At 34.1% G+C, this 18,657-nt stretch overlaps 1 protein-coding gene across 1 annotated transcript; it reads right to left on the bottom strand.

Moving 5' to 3' along the window:
* Positions 1 to 9,564: 9,564 nt before the first annotated feature.
* LOC120351286 lies at positions 9,565 to 14,223 on the bottom strand. The gene is made up of 3 exons (XM_039427972.1): positions 14,015 to 14,223; positions 12,984 to 13,181; positions 9,565 to 10,053 (listed from the first exon to the last, which is right to left on the bottom strand). The coding sequence occupies exons 2-3, from the start codon at positions 13,158 to 13,160 to the stop codon at positions 9,802 to 9,804; spliced, it is 429 nt and encodes a 142-aa protein (XP_039283906.1). The 5' UTR covers positions 13,161 to 13,181; positions 14,015 to 14,223; the 3' UTR covers positions 9,565 to 9,801.
* Between the last annotated feature and the right edge of the window lie 4,434 nt (positions 14,224 to 18,657).

Below are 18,657 nucleotides of genomic sequence, written 5' to 3'. Positions count from 1 at the left end.
GTAAAGTGAGATTTGATTGTTGAGAAAAATCCGGAAATTGTGGATATTTTTATCATATTAACGGTTTTTGCAGTTCTATGATAGGGGAAAGTGATTCAAGATGGGTTTTAGACAACTGTGCTCGTAGAGAATGAATTTATCTACAATTTGGAATCAATCGTGAGCTTCTGTGATGTATTAGACTCGTTTTAGAAACTCTTGATCAACAGTAAAATCACGAAAAAATGTGAAAATTGAAATCGTCATTTTAAAAATCTTCTTTAACTTTCGAATTGTATTGGAATCGAAATTATTATTTATTGGAGTGGGTAGAGGGGGCCAATTTTCACATCCTCACTAGATTTGGAAATTCTATCATGAGTATTTCACAAGACATGCAGCTTTGAATAAAAAAATTGACTATTTTTTGTGTATTGGAATATGGGTTTAATTTCACTCAACAATACATTTTCCATTTTTGACCGAATTCGACCGCCTTGACTAGCCAAGAAGAATGAAGTGTAGTACGATGAAATCTAAGCATTGTGTCAAAAGTTATAGGTGTTTGAAATTTTGATCCTTGCGGTGTCCTTAAGCGCGGCTCTCATTGTGCGAAATATCAATGTGAGGACAATGCAGTAGGCGATGATGGTTGAAGATGAAAATTAGGTATTTTTCACAATACAAGGAGCATTGTTGTCAGGTGTACCTGGAAATCTATATGAGATAGAGCGCTCTACCTGATCTCAGATTGTAGAGCACAAAAATACGCCCAGAGGGATTTTGAATTATACATCTAAATAGTAATAACCATTGGAAGATATTGTTGATCAGAAACTAAAATTCATCAAAATTGATTATTTCTTCAAATTACACTTTCTTTGAAAAATCATAACTCAGTACTCATTGAGGATAGAGAGTTCCGTATGATCTCATGTTATTCAGAATTTCATAACCTAAAAAAAAGGCGAGAGCAAATTTTTCTGTCCGATTACAAGATTTGGCAGAAATAGCTGAAAACTGGAAAATGAGCCAAAAACATGAGGTTTTTGGGCAACCCTGTATCTAGAACAAGGAAATTTTGCATGAAGATATTGGTTCTGGACTTCTCTTATGTACTCAAATAATAGCCTATATTAGAGAATCAGAACTACAATATAAATTGCATGCGCCAATGTATAGAGTGACTTGACTATATTATTAAGCTATCAAAATGAAAAAGTTTTCTTAGGAAAACATTTTTTTCCGATGATTACTTCTTGAGATATTAGCGCCTGAAGTTTAAATTTTTGACAGAACATTTCAAATTTGTAAGAGAGAATGATATCCATGAGATTTAAAGGATTTATTCTCCATGGTATTGTTGACTCAACTAAACCTTTTTTTTGTCATTTTTATTAAATTGTATAATTTTCTCAAATATTGATATTTTAAAGATTTTCTTGTTTTATTCAATCAACAATATCATGAAAAAATTATTCTTTGAATTTCATGGATTTTGTTGAGTTATTTTTGGTCATTTTTAGTGGATTGAATAACTTTCTCAAAAATAGATATTTTCATAATTTTCATGTTTTATTTAATCATTTATTTATTTAATACCATGAAGAATTTAGCATTTAAATGTCATAGATTTATATCTTTACTCTTTAGATCTCTTTACTCATGAATTTATCTCTTCATTCTTTACCCAAATTTGAAATGTTCTGTCCCAAAAATTTAAACTTTAGGCGCTCACATCTCAAGAAGTAATGATCGGAAAAAATGTTTTCCTAAGAAAACTTTCTCATTTTGATAGCTTGATAATAGTACAAATCGAAAAACATTGAAAAATATCACCAGTAGAAAGTTTATTTTTAGCCTTTTCACAGCCAGTTTTCTTATTGTGTACCGTATCTGTTCCAAACATTGAAATAGTTTAATCAGATATTATTTTGTGTTAAGCTGCGTTTACACCAAAGTTATTAACTAAATGTTAAAAGCTTAATCCTTATAGGTTCTATTAGATTGAACATAACTTATCATACACATGATGAGCATATGTGTTTTTCAAGTTCTGTTCAATCTAATACAATCCATAAGCATTAAGTTATTATCATTTTGTCGACGGAAAATTGTATTCACTTGAAGACCTGGATAAACAAAAGGTCAAGACAGCTAAGCGGGCTAGAAGTGAGGAGTCGTCTCCAAGGATACTAGAAGAGGAAAACAAGCAATTCCATGGAAAGCAAACTGGAAAGAATGGGAGAAAAGCGGAAGGGAATAGAAGCATAGAGAGTTACCTCACCAAACCCAGCGAGGCGCATGATGAAGGGAGAAAAGTGAGTGAACAGAGACCCTCAACTCAAGGAAAAAACTTTGTTGAGAAACCGGTGGAAAACAAGGAGGAAAGTCAAAAGACCGAAAAAAATACCACATAGCAGATATAGAGGAAAAATAGGACCGAATCTATTCAGAAATACGAAAGGAACAGCTCAAATACAAAATATAAAGTTATACACATTGGCACATACAACGCGAGGTCAGTTCTAGGGAAAGAAAATTATGGAGATGAACAAGCAATGAATGAAATTGAATGGGATGTGTTAGGCTTAGCGGAGATCAGAAGAAGCTATGAAGTAATAGGGGAGCGAAATAGTGGGCATGTATTCTGTCACTCAGCAGCCACAAGAGGAAATAGAGGAGTTGGCTTCTTTGTCAACAAAAATATATTAGAGGCATTACTGAGTTTAAACCTGTTTCGGATAGAATTGCATACATCAAAATATCAATTGGAAACAACAAGCTCATGATTATACAAGTTCACGCACCCACATCTGACAGTACCGAAGAAGAAATAAACCATTTTTATGAGTCAAAGAAGAGGCAATAATCCAGAAGCAAACAGGAGAAAGACTTATCCTCATGCGAGATTTTAATGCACAGGTAGCGAGAGATAGTAATGGAGGAGCTAGCATCGAAAACGAGAGAGGGGAGATGATGTTGGACTTTGCTCAGAGTAAGAATCTTATAGTAGTGAACACGCTCTTTAGCGGGAACATAGAAGAGAAATGGACGTGGAAATCCCCATCTGGAGGTCAGTACGAGCTCGACTATTTCATGGTGGAGCAGAATAATAGCCCTGTCCGAAACCTAAAAGTGATTGAAACATTCAAATACGACTCCGACCACACATTGCTGATGAGTGAACTAAAATTACATAGGAGAAGGTTCTTTATCAAACAGAAAATCACAAGATTGGATCAGACATGTTATGAGAGATATGTTGAAAATTCAACTGAAGAGATTAGAAAACAAAACATATCCCAAAATAGAAGTATTGAGGATTTCCTCATAGTATTTATATAACTGTATCGTACAATCTATTAGAATAGCTTCCAACAAATCTAAAAGAGCGCAGTATAGAGAAAGAAGAAGCAAAAGAATCTCATCTGAAACAATGGAATTGATTGAAGAACATGAGAGGTTGAACAGGATTGTATCAAAGACAGAAGAGGAAAAGGAAGAGCACAGAAATCTTAGAAAACAAATAAGGAGAAGAATCAGGAGAGAGATAAAGGATTTTGAAGGGATGTAATAATTCAGTCATGTTGACGACTGGGTCAACTGAAAAGATAAGTCAAGAATGAGTACTACAAAAACATAATGAATCGCTGAATTAAATACTGATGATGGCATCACAACGGCAAGAAATCAAATCATAGATCACGTCTCGGAGTTCTATAAAGAATTATATAGGAGGGAACCACACATGAAATCCAACAAGTGATTGAAAATCAACAAACCAAACGGCAGTGATTCTGAAGATTTGGAGATAATAGAGGTAGAAATAATAAATGCTATAAAAAGCCAAAAGAAAGAAAAGCACCTGGCGAGGACGGAATAACAAGCGAATCATTGATAATAGGAAGAAAAACTCCTTCAACCCCTTAAATTGTTATTCAACAAAATCCTGCGCGAAAAATCAATACCTTCAGCATGGAGAAAAAATAAAGTAATTATTGTTCAAAAAAGGATCAAGACTGGATATAAAAACTAAGACCAATCACTCTCCCTCAGTAATTTATAAGCTATTCGCTTCAATAATAAAGAACAGATTGTTGAATAAAATATACGAAAACCACCCCACCGAGCAAGCAGGATTCAGACCAGGATACTCCACAACTGACCATCTTCAAACTACAAATCAGATCATAGAGAAAGCCATCGAATACAACATACCACTCTACCTAGGTCTTGTGGATTTCTACAAGGCGTTTGATAGTCTCAATCACAGCAGGATGTGGGATGCCCTAGAGGAGTCTGGCATCGACATGAACTACATAGAAGTAATCAAGAGTTTATATGAAAATACAGTAATCTATGTAGAGCTGGAGAGACGAGGAAAAGACATAAATATCGAAAAAGGACTGAAGCAAGGCTGTCCACTCTCTCCACTCATCTTCAATTCCTGCTTAGAGTACATATTCCGCAGATTAAACAGTAATGGGCTCGAACAGTTGATTGATATCGATACTAGGGTAACAGAGATATCATCGACTTGCATCGATCATTTCTCTTATCGCTCTATCCGGGTCACTATCAGTAGAGTTGCCGTAATAGATAACTCAATCGCAGATCACAGAGCGGTAATAGGCTTCTTGCCAGTTGGACAAATGAAAAGAACTTTGTGTGATTGTCCTGAAATAAATAAACTAGATTATCAGCTACTTTCTAATAACATCAGATCCCATTCATGGACCAATATACTCGAAATAGATGACCAAATACTGCATTTAACAAATTTTATGAAACCTTCAATAGTATTTTAAATAGATCCACAATTAAACGTAAACTAAAAAATAAAATCAAAATGATAAAACCGTGGATGACACCTGGATGTCAAACAGTATTGCTGTAAAGGATAAATATAAAAGTTACATAAACGAATGCCAAATAATACCGCTTTAAAGAATAAATCATAGCTAGCAATGAGAAATAAAGTGAAGCAATGGGTTAAAAACGCAAAATGTAAATATTACTCTGACAATCTGCTTTTACACTCCAAGAACTCTAAAAAGAAATGGGAAATTCTGAAATCATTATTACCTGGTGAGAGCAATAGTATTCAAAATATACAGTAAATGAGGATGGAACAATCATCAGTGATAGTAAAAGCGTTGCAAATTGTTAAACGAGTATTTTATTGATCTACCTAAAAACTCTCCCAATCTCTTCCACAAGTATCAGATGATATAGTCCAGCAGTACAATTACGAATTTCAAAGCGAGCAAAGTCATACGACCATCTTTCTCAGCCCGATTGATGAATGTGAAATAATTCAAACCGTTAAAAAACTCAAATTAAACGTCAGCTCTGGTAATGATGGATTAACATCAAGAATCTTAAAGGAGAATATCACTCACTTGTCCACTGTTATAGCATACTTATTTAATTTGGCGATAGTTGAAGGGCAGTTTCCAAAAATATTGAAAACAGGTACCGTAATCCCTTATTTAAAAAAGGGGATAGGATGTCCAAAACAAACTACCGTCCCATCTCACTCTTACCTACTCTATCAAAGGTGTTTGAGAAACTTATTAAAAAAGATTAATGAACTTTTTAGATAACAACTTTTTCTTCTCCAATCAACAGTTGGTTTCAGGCAGAATCTCAACACCGAGCTTGCCCTTCAACATTTCCTGCAAAATATATACTTAGGATTAAATAAAAAAAAGGTAATTGTGCTGCTGGATGTTTATCGATATCAGTAAAGCATTTGATACTGTAAATCATGATCTTCTGCTACATAAACTGTGGCGAGCAGGTATTAGAGGTGCACCCTTGGAACTGCTTGGAACTTCCTACAGGGAAGAAGTCAGGCAGTAAAAATTAATAATCAAATTAGTGACTTGCGTGATATCTGTCCTGGGGTCCCTCAAGGGTCGGTCCTGGGACCTATATATTCTTGATCTACATTAATGACTTATTCAATGGTGACTTATAGGGACAATTAACAACTTTTGCAGATGACACTGCCTTATCATACAGTCCGGACCAACAGGACCAACTTGCTTATGACATGCAACAGGACTTGAATAAACTGTCATTTTGGTTCACTTGTAATAAGTTGCAATGAATGTTCAAAAAACTAATTACATCTTGTTCAGTCTAAGTGGCAGTAGAAGTTTTCCTATGCCTATCTTCCTCCATGGATTTCACTGTAGCGTGACTCTTGCAGTTGCCCTGTTGTGAAAATGGAATCCAATGTAAAATATCTAGGGGTGCTTCTAGATCATAACTTGAATTGGAAGTCCCACATTAGTCTCTCAAGAAATCTCTTCAGTTCTACCTTAGAACAATATTAAATTAAAGCAGATGTGCAATAAAAGTACCCTGAAAGAGATTTATTACGCTTGCCCATTCAAGAATAAGTTATGGATTGAGTTGTTGGGGAAGTACATATTATTCCATTTTGGATCCCATTATAAAGCTACAGAAGTCTTTTATCCGAATAATGTGGTGTAGTATACAGGGATAGCACTTTACACTATTTCAAGAATTCGAGATACTCCCTCTAAGACACATGTATATCCACAAGGTACTTAATATTTTCTACCTGCTGAGTGGGAATGATGGTGTAATAGTAAGCTATTGTGAGGTGGTGGAGGGCTCTCATTTGACGCGAGGAGTACTGAATCGCCATCTCCGAGGATTGAGACCTAACTGTACCCTTTTCAAAAAATCTTTTATGTTCCTCACCCCAAAATTTTTCAATCTTTTACCTATACACATCAAGATTAATTTTGGGTCCCAAAATGATAAGTATTACATCAAAACTAGCATAAAAAGATGGCTACTAAACTGCGATAGGGTTGGGTGGAAATGATGTACAACTCCGTAATATAGTTCCAAGGCTGTTCATTTATTCCTTGTACACTGCGTATTACAGTCCCAAAGGATCCAATGGTAATTGAATTGATTATTCTAAATGATATTGAGTGCTGTTTAATTAAAAAAAAAATATATATATATATATATATGCACTCATATAGTATAATAATAATATATTATTATTATGTCAATGGTCTGACAATATATATATATTATATATATATTGTATATATATATTTATTATTATTCCATGAGCCATTATATATGGTTGTTGTTGTATTAGTATGTGTGGTTTCGGTATTCTAAATTTTTCAAACCCTTACCTATGTGCTTGCTAATTTTGACTTTTGTCTGAGATTTGCGTATCATGTCTTATCTTGAGCTTGTTGTTATTTTATTTTATGCATAGAATTTTCCACTCTTGCTGATTTATGTATTTCTGTCTTTATCAATTCATCTCAAATTAATTAATTTATTATTCTTATTGTTTTTTTCATTTAAAGAAAATAGGTATTGTATACACTATTTTAGATAGTTCTTGGTTTTATTTAGTTATATATTTTTCTCTCTTTCGTTTTCGTTTTCAATAATATTGTTTTTTCTATCTCTCTGATGCTCCTCCAGCGGATTGACTTAGTCACTTGCATGGTAGAATATTTCTGTATATTATGTGAAATTTCTGCAAGTGCAATTTTGTAATTATTTTGTTTTTTTATACGGAAATAAAGATTATTATATTATTATTATTATTATTATTATATTATTATATTATATTATTATTATTATTATTATATTATTATTATTAGTTATTATTATTATTATTATTATTATTTTTTTTTTTTTTTATTATTATTATTCTTATTATTATTAGAGAATCAGAACTACAATATAAATTGCATGCACCAATGTATAGAGTGACTTGACTATATTATAAGCTATCAAAATGAAAAAGTTTTCTTAGGAAAACATTTTTTCCGATGATTACTTCTTGAGATATTAGCGCCTGAAGGGAGGGGGCGGTTGCCGATCTCTCCCAGGGCGGCAAAGTCCCTAGGGCCGTGCCTGAGTTGAGGCAAGGTTTGTAGAATGTCTCTTGATTGAGGGTAAAGATTGTGCTGCATCCAAGGGGTGAACGAGCAAACTAGGATTATTCATACCACTGATACACTAACGACTGAACATACCTACACTATCAGGAGTTGTAATCATCGAGAGAAATGTGTAAGACCACTTCGATCTCACACCTTCAATCCATCTTTTCTTGTTTACATTTACCAATTATTATTGTATTCGTATTTTGTTTCTAATAATAAATAATCCAATTCAATTAGATAAAATATAGGTAATGATGTAGGAATTTCTTCAATTTGAGCCCAAAACGTCAATATTTCCTTCTAGCATTTCCAATACATCTCCATTTTCCCAGATAATTCAAGATTAAATCATTGTACTTTGGGTCTTTCAGCTGAAGACCTGGGCCAATTCAAAATTTTTCCCAATTACGACGGAAATTATTTGCGTTTCCAAAAGGTTATTGAATGAAAATTTGTTACACAGGTTTGATTTTGGACTAAGATTTTATGTTACTATGTTTTGAGTATCTACGCCCGAAATGAACTATTGTAATTGTTTTTGCGCATTTATTTTGTTTTCCTAGTTTTTCATTGGACGAATCAACCGAGAGATTCACATCTGGTTTCTCTAGATACTATAGGAATGATTTTAAGAGGATTTTTTTTAAATAATTCTATTGATTGTTGTGGTTGATGATTCATTGATTTTCAAGAACGATTTTGTAAGAAGATTTTCCTCGAGGGACTGTGATGTTTCTAACATAATGTTCATGTAATATGTATAGGTGAAAAATTTTAAACAAATCAGCTTGGAGATAATTTTTTAAGAAGCTCAAGGGCAAAGCACCAAGAACATAGGATTCTCTCTGTCTTCGACGTAGCCCTCTAGATGACTTCCTCCCCAATCGGATAACACCGCCTGAGATTATATCAAATCATCAATTATTAATATTAACAATATTAAACATCAAATAATTGTAGAGCTCCAGCATATTAAATAAAATCTCTTATATCGGATTGCAATCATGAAATTTCTTCATGAATCCAATCCATTGAATAATTGAATATCAATATTCAAATTTATTGAATCAACTATTCTCACTATTATTTTTAAATGGATGAAGTTGATGAATGCAGTGAATGAATTAGAGGTATTCAGTTATATCTGAAAGCCAAAACCTCAAACTTTTTGTAGTAGTTTTGATATTTGATGTATCCATAGCCAAGACTACTTCAAACTACAATGATAAACCTTAAACCATACGGATAAGATAAATTTGAAAATTTAGTGAATTATCAAGATGTTCCATAAGTTCAGTACCAATAATTCAAATAGTAGCAGTTTCCATCCTCACTGATCAGTCATGAGCAAGCTATAGAAAAGTAGAAATTTGATCTATTTCTGAAACCATCAATAATCCAACAATATTGTATTTGAACAATTTCAACTCCAATTCTTGATTATCTTAACTTTCATTTGGATTCTCATAAGTCATCATGCAATCTTTGTTTCAATAAATGGAATGTTCCCTCAATTACCCATTCCATGAAATATTTATTTCAAAACAATTAACTTGTAGTTAAATTCATAGTACCGGTATGGAAAATAAAGGATGAAGAAAGTTTATGAAATATCAAGTGAATGTTGTTAAGTGTCAGCTTTATTTGATAACGTGAACTGAAAAACATTTTACAATAACAATTCTAATGACTAGTCACAGAACATAAACTATGAATTGATGATACAGCTCGAAACTCAAATCCGAATAGTACACAATTAATTAAGAGCATAGAAAAAATATAAATTAGTAATTCAAGGAACATAGTACTTCACTGTGCTCTCTAGTTGCACTTGATCTAACTGTAAGTTAGTGTATCATCGGCGACCGAATGGGATGGATGCGCGAATACCACCGCCATAGTCCTGCCTGGGCCCGGCGCCCCAGTTGCGCTGATAGTAGGCATTGGCGTCGACGGTGGCGCCATTCTTGCCTCGCCACAAGTTGTGGTTGTAGTCGCCGCGTACTGACTGCTGAGCGGGTGCACCTCCCCGCCCCTCTGTTCTGCTTCCTGAAACCACCACGCTGCCGTGCTTCCCATCCTGTGGCGATCGGCGAATGCGCTCATGCTAGAAAAAAAAACATTAGTATGAGTTATCAAAACATCATAAAGTTGTGTGAAATTGAAAAGAAAGTACTTGAAAAGAAGCTAAGATTGAGAATATCTAGAAACAGGTTTCAGAATCAGTATTCAGGAATTAATAAAGTCCAGAAAATTCAACGTTAGTAGACAGAATTTCTTTGCAGAAAATTAATATTATATTCCAATTTTAATCAACAAAGTCTACTAAAAAGTCTTTATAACTTATCATTTCCATTTTTCAAAACTCAATGTCTAATCCATGTGATAATTATCGAACAATTAATTGTTCAATTGTTCAACCAATTACATTTCATAGGTACTCGTAATTGAATTGCTAATATACTATTATAGTCAATTGTTCACACTAATTATTCTATCATAGCTTATTTTTGCATTACAATTTCTAGTCATTCATAACAGCTATCAAAGTCAATCTGATTTTTGGAATTAGTTTTGAGCTTTATGCGATGAAATATTCAATTTTGAATAGAATTGAGTTCACTTGTCAATTGAACAAATCTACTCCATAAGGTTATCAATAAAAGTCATACACATTGAATATTTAGTTCAGCTTAAATCAGAATTAGAAACATGAATAAAATAGAATCTATTTATTTATAATTGGTGAATATCTAGCATTAGCATAGTGAGAATTATTCATGAGCTGCAGCAACTAGATATATACATTTCTATCACTGACTCAAATTGAACATTTTTTTTCATGAAATAACATCTTTGATGGAAACTTTATCATCCACAGATATATAGATTTTAATTCATATTACTGAGAAATACTGTGCAAGTACATCATCAAGTAAAGTGAGATCCTAATAAAATAATATTATACTCTGCTGAGAAACTACAGGTTCCAGCAGTTTCCCACTAAAGCATCGATTTCATTCCATTTCATTTCATCCCACTGGCCACCTATGAAAGGGGTATAAGGATTTGTCAATTATAATCTAAGTCGTCAATCTTTGCATTCTATAATGCAAAAATAATTCCTCACTGGAATAAGGACAAACCTGCAACAACTCCTCCCTCACCTTAATTCTGCACTTTTCACCTGTAAGAGCTTTTATGCGTGTTGGCAATGAATTATAAAGCCGAATTCCTGCACTCTTTACCCCCCTCTCATACATACCAGTTCAATGAATGTCGTCTCTGAGGTTTTGTCTATATCTGGTATTGTATGAGTGGAACAACTCATCTGTATTGAACCTATCTTTATTCCTATCAATAAAACAAAGAGCCTCTAAAATATATACACCTGGTAGTGGGAGAATCTTTAACTCTTTGAAATAATCTCTACAACTTGCTCTAATAAATTCACCCACCATCACTCTATCTGCCCACTTTTGAATCCTAAATATATGTATTGCATGAGTTGAATTGCCCCAAAATATAACACCGTATGAAGAAGAGAATGGAACACAGCAAAATAAACACTTCTAAGCGTTCCTGCATCCAGCAATTTTTCACGGTTCTAAGAACCAATACTGCTGAGTTTAGTTTGCTTTTTAGCTGGTCTAAATGAGGTCGCCAGGAGAGTTCAGAGTCCAGCACTACTCCAAGTACCTTTGCCTCGTTTGCTGAACCTAAGTTTCCATCTCTCGTATCCAATACTGCTTCCCGAGCCGTCCTGAATGGAATCTGCATAGTCTTATTGTAATTTAGTACCAAATATTTGAGGCCAGCCATTCTTCTAGTTTCTGAAGAGCTCTTCTACTTTCAGATTTCATATCATGCTGACTGTTACTTTTCAATAAAATACTTACATCATCAGCGTATAAAACACAGTGTGCTGGCTCAAGGTGTGGTGGCAAGTCGTTAATATATAGAAGGAAAAGCAAAGGACCAAGGACTGATCCCTGAGGGACCCGACTCCTCGCCTGTAACCATTCCGACTGATACACAAAAGGGTGAGACTGTATTTCCACCCGCTGATGTCTCTCATCAAAGTATGATACGAACCACTTGAGAACCTTGCCTTCCAAACCATATAATTTCATCTTTTTCAATAAAATTTCAATGTTTACAAGATCGAAAGCTTTAGAAAGATCGGCAATCAGGCCACATACCCTGGATCCTTCATCCACAGAATTCAGCACTCCATTTATAAAACAAAAAAGCGCATCACCTGTGGAAGTGCCGGGCCTGAATCCAAACTGTTTAGGAGACAGCAGTTTTCACTTGTTCAAGTACTTTCTTAATCTGTGGAGCACTACGTATTCGAATATATTTAGAAATACAGGTGGATTGGCAATCGGTCTGTGATTTTCAGGAAGCTTGTGGTTAATGGGGACTTTTCTTATAAATGGGGACTACCTTAGAATATTTCAACTTTAACGGTACACAACCGTCTTTCATTGATTCATTAAAGATATAAGTCAGAGGTTCAATTATATGTTCGGCTGTTTGCTTTACTAGATAGTTTGAAATATTGTAGTGATCATAGGATATTTATTTTTTAATGATTTAATTATCTTTCTGAGTTCTGTTCCACTTATTGGATCAAATTCTTTCAAGTGGAAAGTGCGCGACTGTCGATGAACACTGCTAAAGAACTTTAAAAATTCATCTACTTCAGTATATTTACAGATAGATTGTTGTATTTTCAGAGAAGTATTTATAAAATAATTATTTAGTAAATCTGCAGCTTCTTTGCCTCCTTTTATAATTCCAGTTTCATTGGCTATGTTTGTTTCTAATGTTGGAGCAGTACTCTTTCCTGTCTCAGTCATAACTAGTTTCCATATTGCTCTTGTTTGATTTGAAGATTTTTTCATAAATGTAGATTTATATTCTTATGAGTTCCATGAAACTTTTAATTACATATTGGAACCTACAAGGCTAACTAATAAATCTACTTTCTACTATTATCATACATATTGAAAATTTCAGGAATGCTCTTACCATGGGTTCAGCTTCGGGTGAACTCCTTACAACTCTTCCTCTTGGGTAATAATCGAACTTTGGAGGAGGAGGTCGGTTTATGAGTCTGCCATCGAATTCTGGAGGAGGCGTCTGATGCAGCCTTGCATAGGCTGACGCTACCACCACGAGGAAAACAACCAGCATTTTCAGATCCATTCTTGTAATTCTATTGTTGATCTGGAAAAATAGCAGAGAATTATTAAAGATAATCAATAAAATTTTGGTAAGTGGTGTATTTTCTTTTAGAGACTTCAGGTCTATATGCACAATGTAGGTACGTTTAACGCTAAACCATGTTTATTTATGGATATTATTGCATTTATCATATTAATAATGTGTTTCATACTGGGTATAAATGAACAGCTGACATCTCTCCGTATAAGGGCATAAGGCTATGCAGATACTTGGTTTAAACGGAAAAAGTTCAACTGTTCATTTAAATCCCGTATGAAACACATTATGATAAATGCAACCATATCTACAAGTAGACGTGGTTTAACGTTAAACTTAGTGTTAGCATATGATCCTTAGAGGTTAAATGGTGTCTATTATTACTACTTGGAATAGTAGGAGAGCTAGAATTTGAATAGTGTGACGTTTAAATGCTGAACTATCAAGCATTAGATGTAAAGGGTAGAAGAAATAAATAATTGAATGAATCCAATTGAATACAAAGAATAAGATTCAAATGAATTTGAATAGTAGGGTAATGCAAATAGAAATTGATGCTAGATTCAAGTAACTTATTGGCCTATTTTGAATCAGATGGAGGAAGCATCTTAGAGGTTGGACAAGAATTTAATTAGATAATTTATGTTTGAACAGTTTTGTAATATATAACCGATATATGTGCACAAAATGATAACCTCAATTATACAAATTATTGCACTGAATTTGTAATTCAAGGCAATAAGTTTTTCATATTTAAAACTTGGTGCAGCACTTGAAAGAGAAACTGAGAGTTCATATTTGTAATTTTAAAGAGAAACAAAATTTTTGAACGCAAATACCTTGGGAGTCCACTGAATAAAGCAGGCACCGGAGAGACAAGACTGTTCTTCGGTGGCGTACTATGTAGAGAAGAGTAGCGGCTCTGTGAGATGAGAAGATGCAACTGCGAGATGAACTGAGTCGAAATGATAGTCGGAAAGGAAAACAGCATGGATTAAATAGCGATGAAAGCGCCTGCCTGTGATTCCCAGCTCGCAGCGCGGTCATGATAACACACTCAGATGCAGAGCGAGATGCGAGATGCGAGATGCGACTGCTGAAACGTCACTCTTCTGCAATCCCTCGAACTCACAGTCGCTGTTATTCCCAGCCCTTATTCCATGTGATTCACGGACACTGACATGATTTACAATCTAACAGATATGCAATCATTGGAAAATGGTGTATGTCTACAAAGTAATTCATATCAATAAAACGAGTTAAGTTTATGGATAATAAAAAATTATACCTACGTATTTAGGACCGTATTTAGGATCCTAAATTAGGACCGTATTTATTTATATAAACAATACTAGCTGTCAGGCTTGCTTCACTCGCCATATCCGTCTAGCCAGGGGGCTCCGCCCCCTGGACCCCCGACTGGATTGCCCAAAAATGAGATCAGCGGACTCGCTTCGCTCGCCTGCATGTAGACCTCAGCGGAACCTCTGTACCGAATTTGAACGTATTATGTCAATTTGATCTCGAAAAACACCTGTTACTATATCGGAGTATCTTTGGCGAACAAAATTCTTCCACCTCAGCTAAACCTGTGTACTGAATTTTGTTTTAATATATTTCCATCAATTATTGAAAAAGGTGAGGAAACGCAGAAAAGCTGAGAAAATGCTAATTTTGGCTAATTGGATGAATTGGTATTTAGGAGGTCCTGGATAAATGCATTTCAATCTTCAACTTGGTGCCAACCTAACAAAGTCAACTCAACTTAATGCCAACCTGAAAAAATGTTTAATTTAGTTACCAGAACAACTGTTTCGAAGTGGTACTCTCTACATTATAGTTCTATATTAACATATGGTATGTACATGTCAATTATAATTTTAAGATATTTGAATAAGAAGAATATACATGCTAAAAGAACTTTAAATCCTTAAAAACCACCCTTAGAGTTAGAATATCGCCAAAAGATTTCTTAGTGCGCCTCTAAAGGGCCAACTGAACATACCTACCAAATTTGAACGTTTTTGGTCCGGTAGATTTTTAGTTCTGCGAGTGAGTGAGTGAGTGAGTCAGTCAGTCAGTCAGTCAGTCAGTGAGTGAGTGAGTGAGTGCCATTTCGCTTTTATATATTATAGATAAAAACGTGTAGTACCCTTTCATTAAAAACTTTTAAATATTTTAACGACTAGTTTCCACCATAGGTCATTTTCAAGTAAATAAAAATAAAGGGTACTACAAGTTTTTATATTGTTTTATCAATTTGTACAAAAGTAGCTCATATCAGTGAAGTGTTTTTGATTGTATTCATCTATTTTATACATTACACTATAACTTGTCAAGTAAGTACACAATGTAAAACTTAGTGTCTCTTTTGTAGGTATTCTCTCTTTCCATTGAATTATGCTCACCGTATTTTCTTTCTATATTAATTTGTTATTTTTATTCATGCTTTTTATTCATACTTCCGTTCCAATTGAAAGGCTCATGATTGCCTCTGTTGATGTGTAGCCTATTTTATGCAATCAATGGATGGTGAATGAATTTAAATTTGGATCCCTCGTACCTTTCTAGCTCTCCACCCCTCAATACTCGTAGCGTTATTGCAATGAATAACTTAATGAACATAATTGAACGAGCGTTAGCGAAGTTCTCACTTTTGACTTACTGAAGGCCAAAGTCGTTTTCTGTCTGTTTGTATGTTCGACAAAAACTTTAGAGAGAAAAATTATCAATCAGCTTCAAATTTTGAATACGAACACATCGAACCTTTTCACAGGTCAAGTTCGTTGATCAAAACAGTTGACTCTCTCCTTCGTCCTTTTTCAGGATATAAAAATAACATTGAAAGCGCATAGGAAGAAAATTCGTTCTGATTTTATTATTTAGTCAGCTAAAATTAATTGCATGCTATATCTTCAATTTTTTCATTTATTTAAAAAAGCTGATGCTATTTGGGAGATATTACACAGACTGTCATACAGACACATTATTTCAGCTGAATAATGCACAGCGTTAATTTATAAGTTCTATATTAACTCGCTTCCATTAACGCCTGTCTGTAACATACACGTAATTATTAACTTGTGATAGCAGTTGCTTTGACAAATCTTTTTGTTCAAAGTGTTAAATTAGTGAGTAGAAGCTACTATTAGTGTTCACTAACACTTGATTATTCAATGTATAGGTAGGTACTCATAGTAACTGGTACTCATTCATTTCATTTTTTTATTATTATTCATTAGTATCTTCAAATGTTGAGATCATTAAAACGGTTTGAGATATCGACGTGTGAGATATCGCTATTAATTTTCCTTTGAAATTCTGTATCGAAATCATGTATCAGATTACCACCTTCCTATTCGAAAAAATGAAGTTGAATTCAAAATGAATCTGGATTCGGAATGAAGTTGGATCCATATGACGGATCCAAGATGGTGGACAAAAGTTTTGAAGCGACAGAAAGTATTTTTTTTTCAATTTGAATATGATCCCTATTGGAACCTACTATATACTGTAATGTCATACTTGTAAAAGATCTCAGTGATCAATACAATAGTTCATGAGCGAGTTCTTAAACTCAGGGGGTTTCTAGTATAATATATAGCTAATAATTCCAAGTAAAGAGCTTTCTACGAAGATTTCTAGATTATCAAGAATGGGGTTTCTAGTACAAATCATTTTGTTCTTCAATATGCAAAGTCCGTCACGGGAAACGGATGTTTCACAAATGAACAACACTCCAATATTTCACAGTTGAACACATTTTCAACAGAGATGAGTTTCCAATTATACGCTATTCAGCTTTCAATCTAATATATTATCCATGTACAAAAAAAATACTACCTGGATGACGAATGTCCAGAAGGACATGAAAAATTTGGATCTTTCTACAAACGATGCCTATAATCAGAAGGAATGGCGCCTCAGGATTAGTAAAGCCGACCCCGCATAACGGGAAGTGGCGAGGATAAAGAAGAAGAAGAAGATGTAAGAAAAATAATATTGTGGCCATCCAAAAAATATCGTTGGTGTCAATTTTAATGCTTTATAATATGTGGGAACGCTCTCTGAAGTTATTAGCACCCAAACTCTCTCTCACTCTCTCTAATAGTTCACTGTCGATATGAGCCATGCTCTGATCTCTTCGATATGTGGAACTTAATGGTCGAGTGGAAAGGATATCTTCCAAAAATGTATGATCATTGAAGGATTGAACACTTAGAAATGTAAAACTTCACTGTTTCATTTGAAACATTACTCAATTTACTTATTTCATAGGTTGCAATATTAGGTTACAGTGTTTCATCGATCAATTTCTCACATTAGATCTGTGCTTATACCCTTATACTTTCAATTATTCTCAACTCTAGCTGAAATATGTTATGTTAAGAAGTAACAGTTAGATTATACAATATTTTCCAAAACAACTATATCCTGATTCGCTTCATAAAATAACGTAGAATCAGCTGGCTGGGACACGCCCGGAGAATGAAGCAGAACAGACTTCAGAGACGACTGCTTAAGGATAGAATTTTCAGCGAAGATGGAGACCCAGGAGAAGATGGCTGCAGGATATGGAGGGTGATCTGCATAGGATGGAGATTTGTGGATGAAAAAGGATAGTGAATGACCGGAAGGAGTGCAGGCGTGTGATGGAGGAAGTCAAGGCCCACCCAGGACTGTAGTGCTAAGAAAGTAGTAGAAAATATGTTATTTTATCCTTAAATGAATTTAGCCTAGCCTATATCGAGGTGAACGAAAAAGTGACAACTTCCAATAACTCAGCTTTAAAATATTATCTTTGAAAATAATGACAATATCAAAGTTGCTTCACGGTCCAGGATCCAAAATTATCGCTAATTCACTGACTCACTAGTGCCAGAAATCAAATATTACTTTCCTTTATGCTAATGCTATGTTATTCAAGTAAGTTGAATTATTGGGTGAGATTGTATTCCGCGATAATACTTGATAATCTGATATTTTCATTGAAAAAACAACTTGACTGCTATGTGAACAGTAATAAACCTATATTATCAACAAGAGAAATAATGTGTTTGAAATGAAAGCTATATCAAAAATATACAGTTCATGCAATATCAAAAACTGTAGTACCTACCATAGCTTACAATAAGTTTTCTATAGTTCTCTATGAGGATTATAGTAGTCTAGTATTATTAACAATATTAATTAACTATTAAATTTGAAGAGTAAGAGGCTGGAGTTATATAGAGTTCTCATGAGTGCGTAACTTTGAGAGGTAACTTACTCACACCGATACCTTTTTCATATATTTCTGATATTCTCACAAATAAATCCGTGAGTTAATTCCCAAAAATGCAATAACCTGTTACTTCCTTTGTCTTTTGAATTTGTTTGTTTCATGTTTGGATTAATAAATTATTCGTATAGAATAAAAGAGAAAAAACGTAGCCAATCATCCTGCAATGCATGAGCAAATAACGTAATCACAATGATAATA

This window comes from Nilaparvata lugens, chromosome 5, assembly GCF_014356525.2.
Source record: "Nilaparvata lugens isolate BPH chromosome 5, ASM1435652v1, whole genome shotgun sequence".
Lineage (NCBI taxonomy): Eukaryota > Metazoa > Arthropoda > Insecta > Hemiptera > Delphacidae > Nilaparvata > Nilaparvata lugens.
Note: the sequence above shows the minus strand (reverse complement) of the source record. Positions and strands in the feature narration are given on the sequence as shown.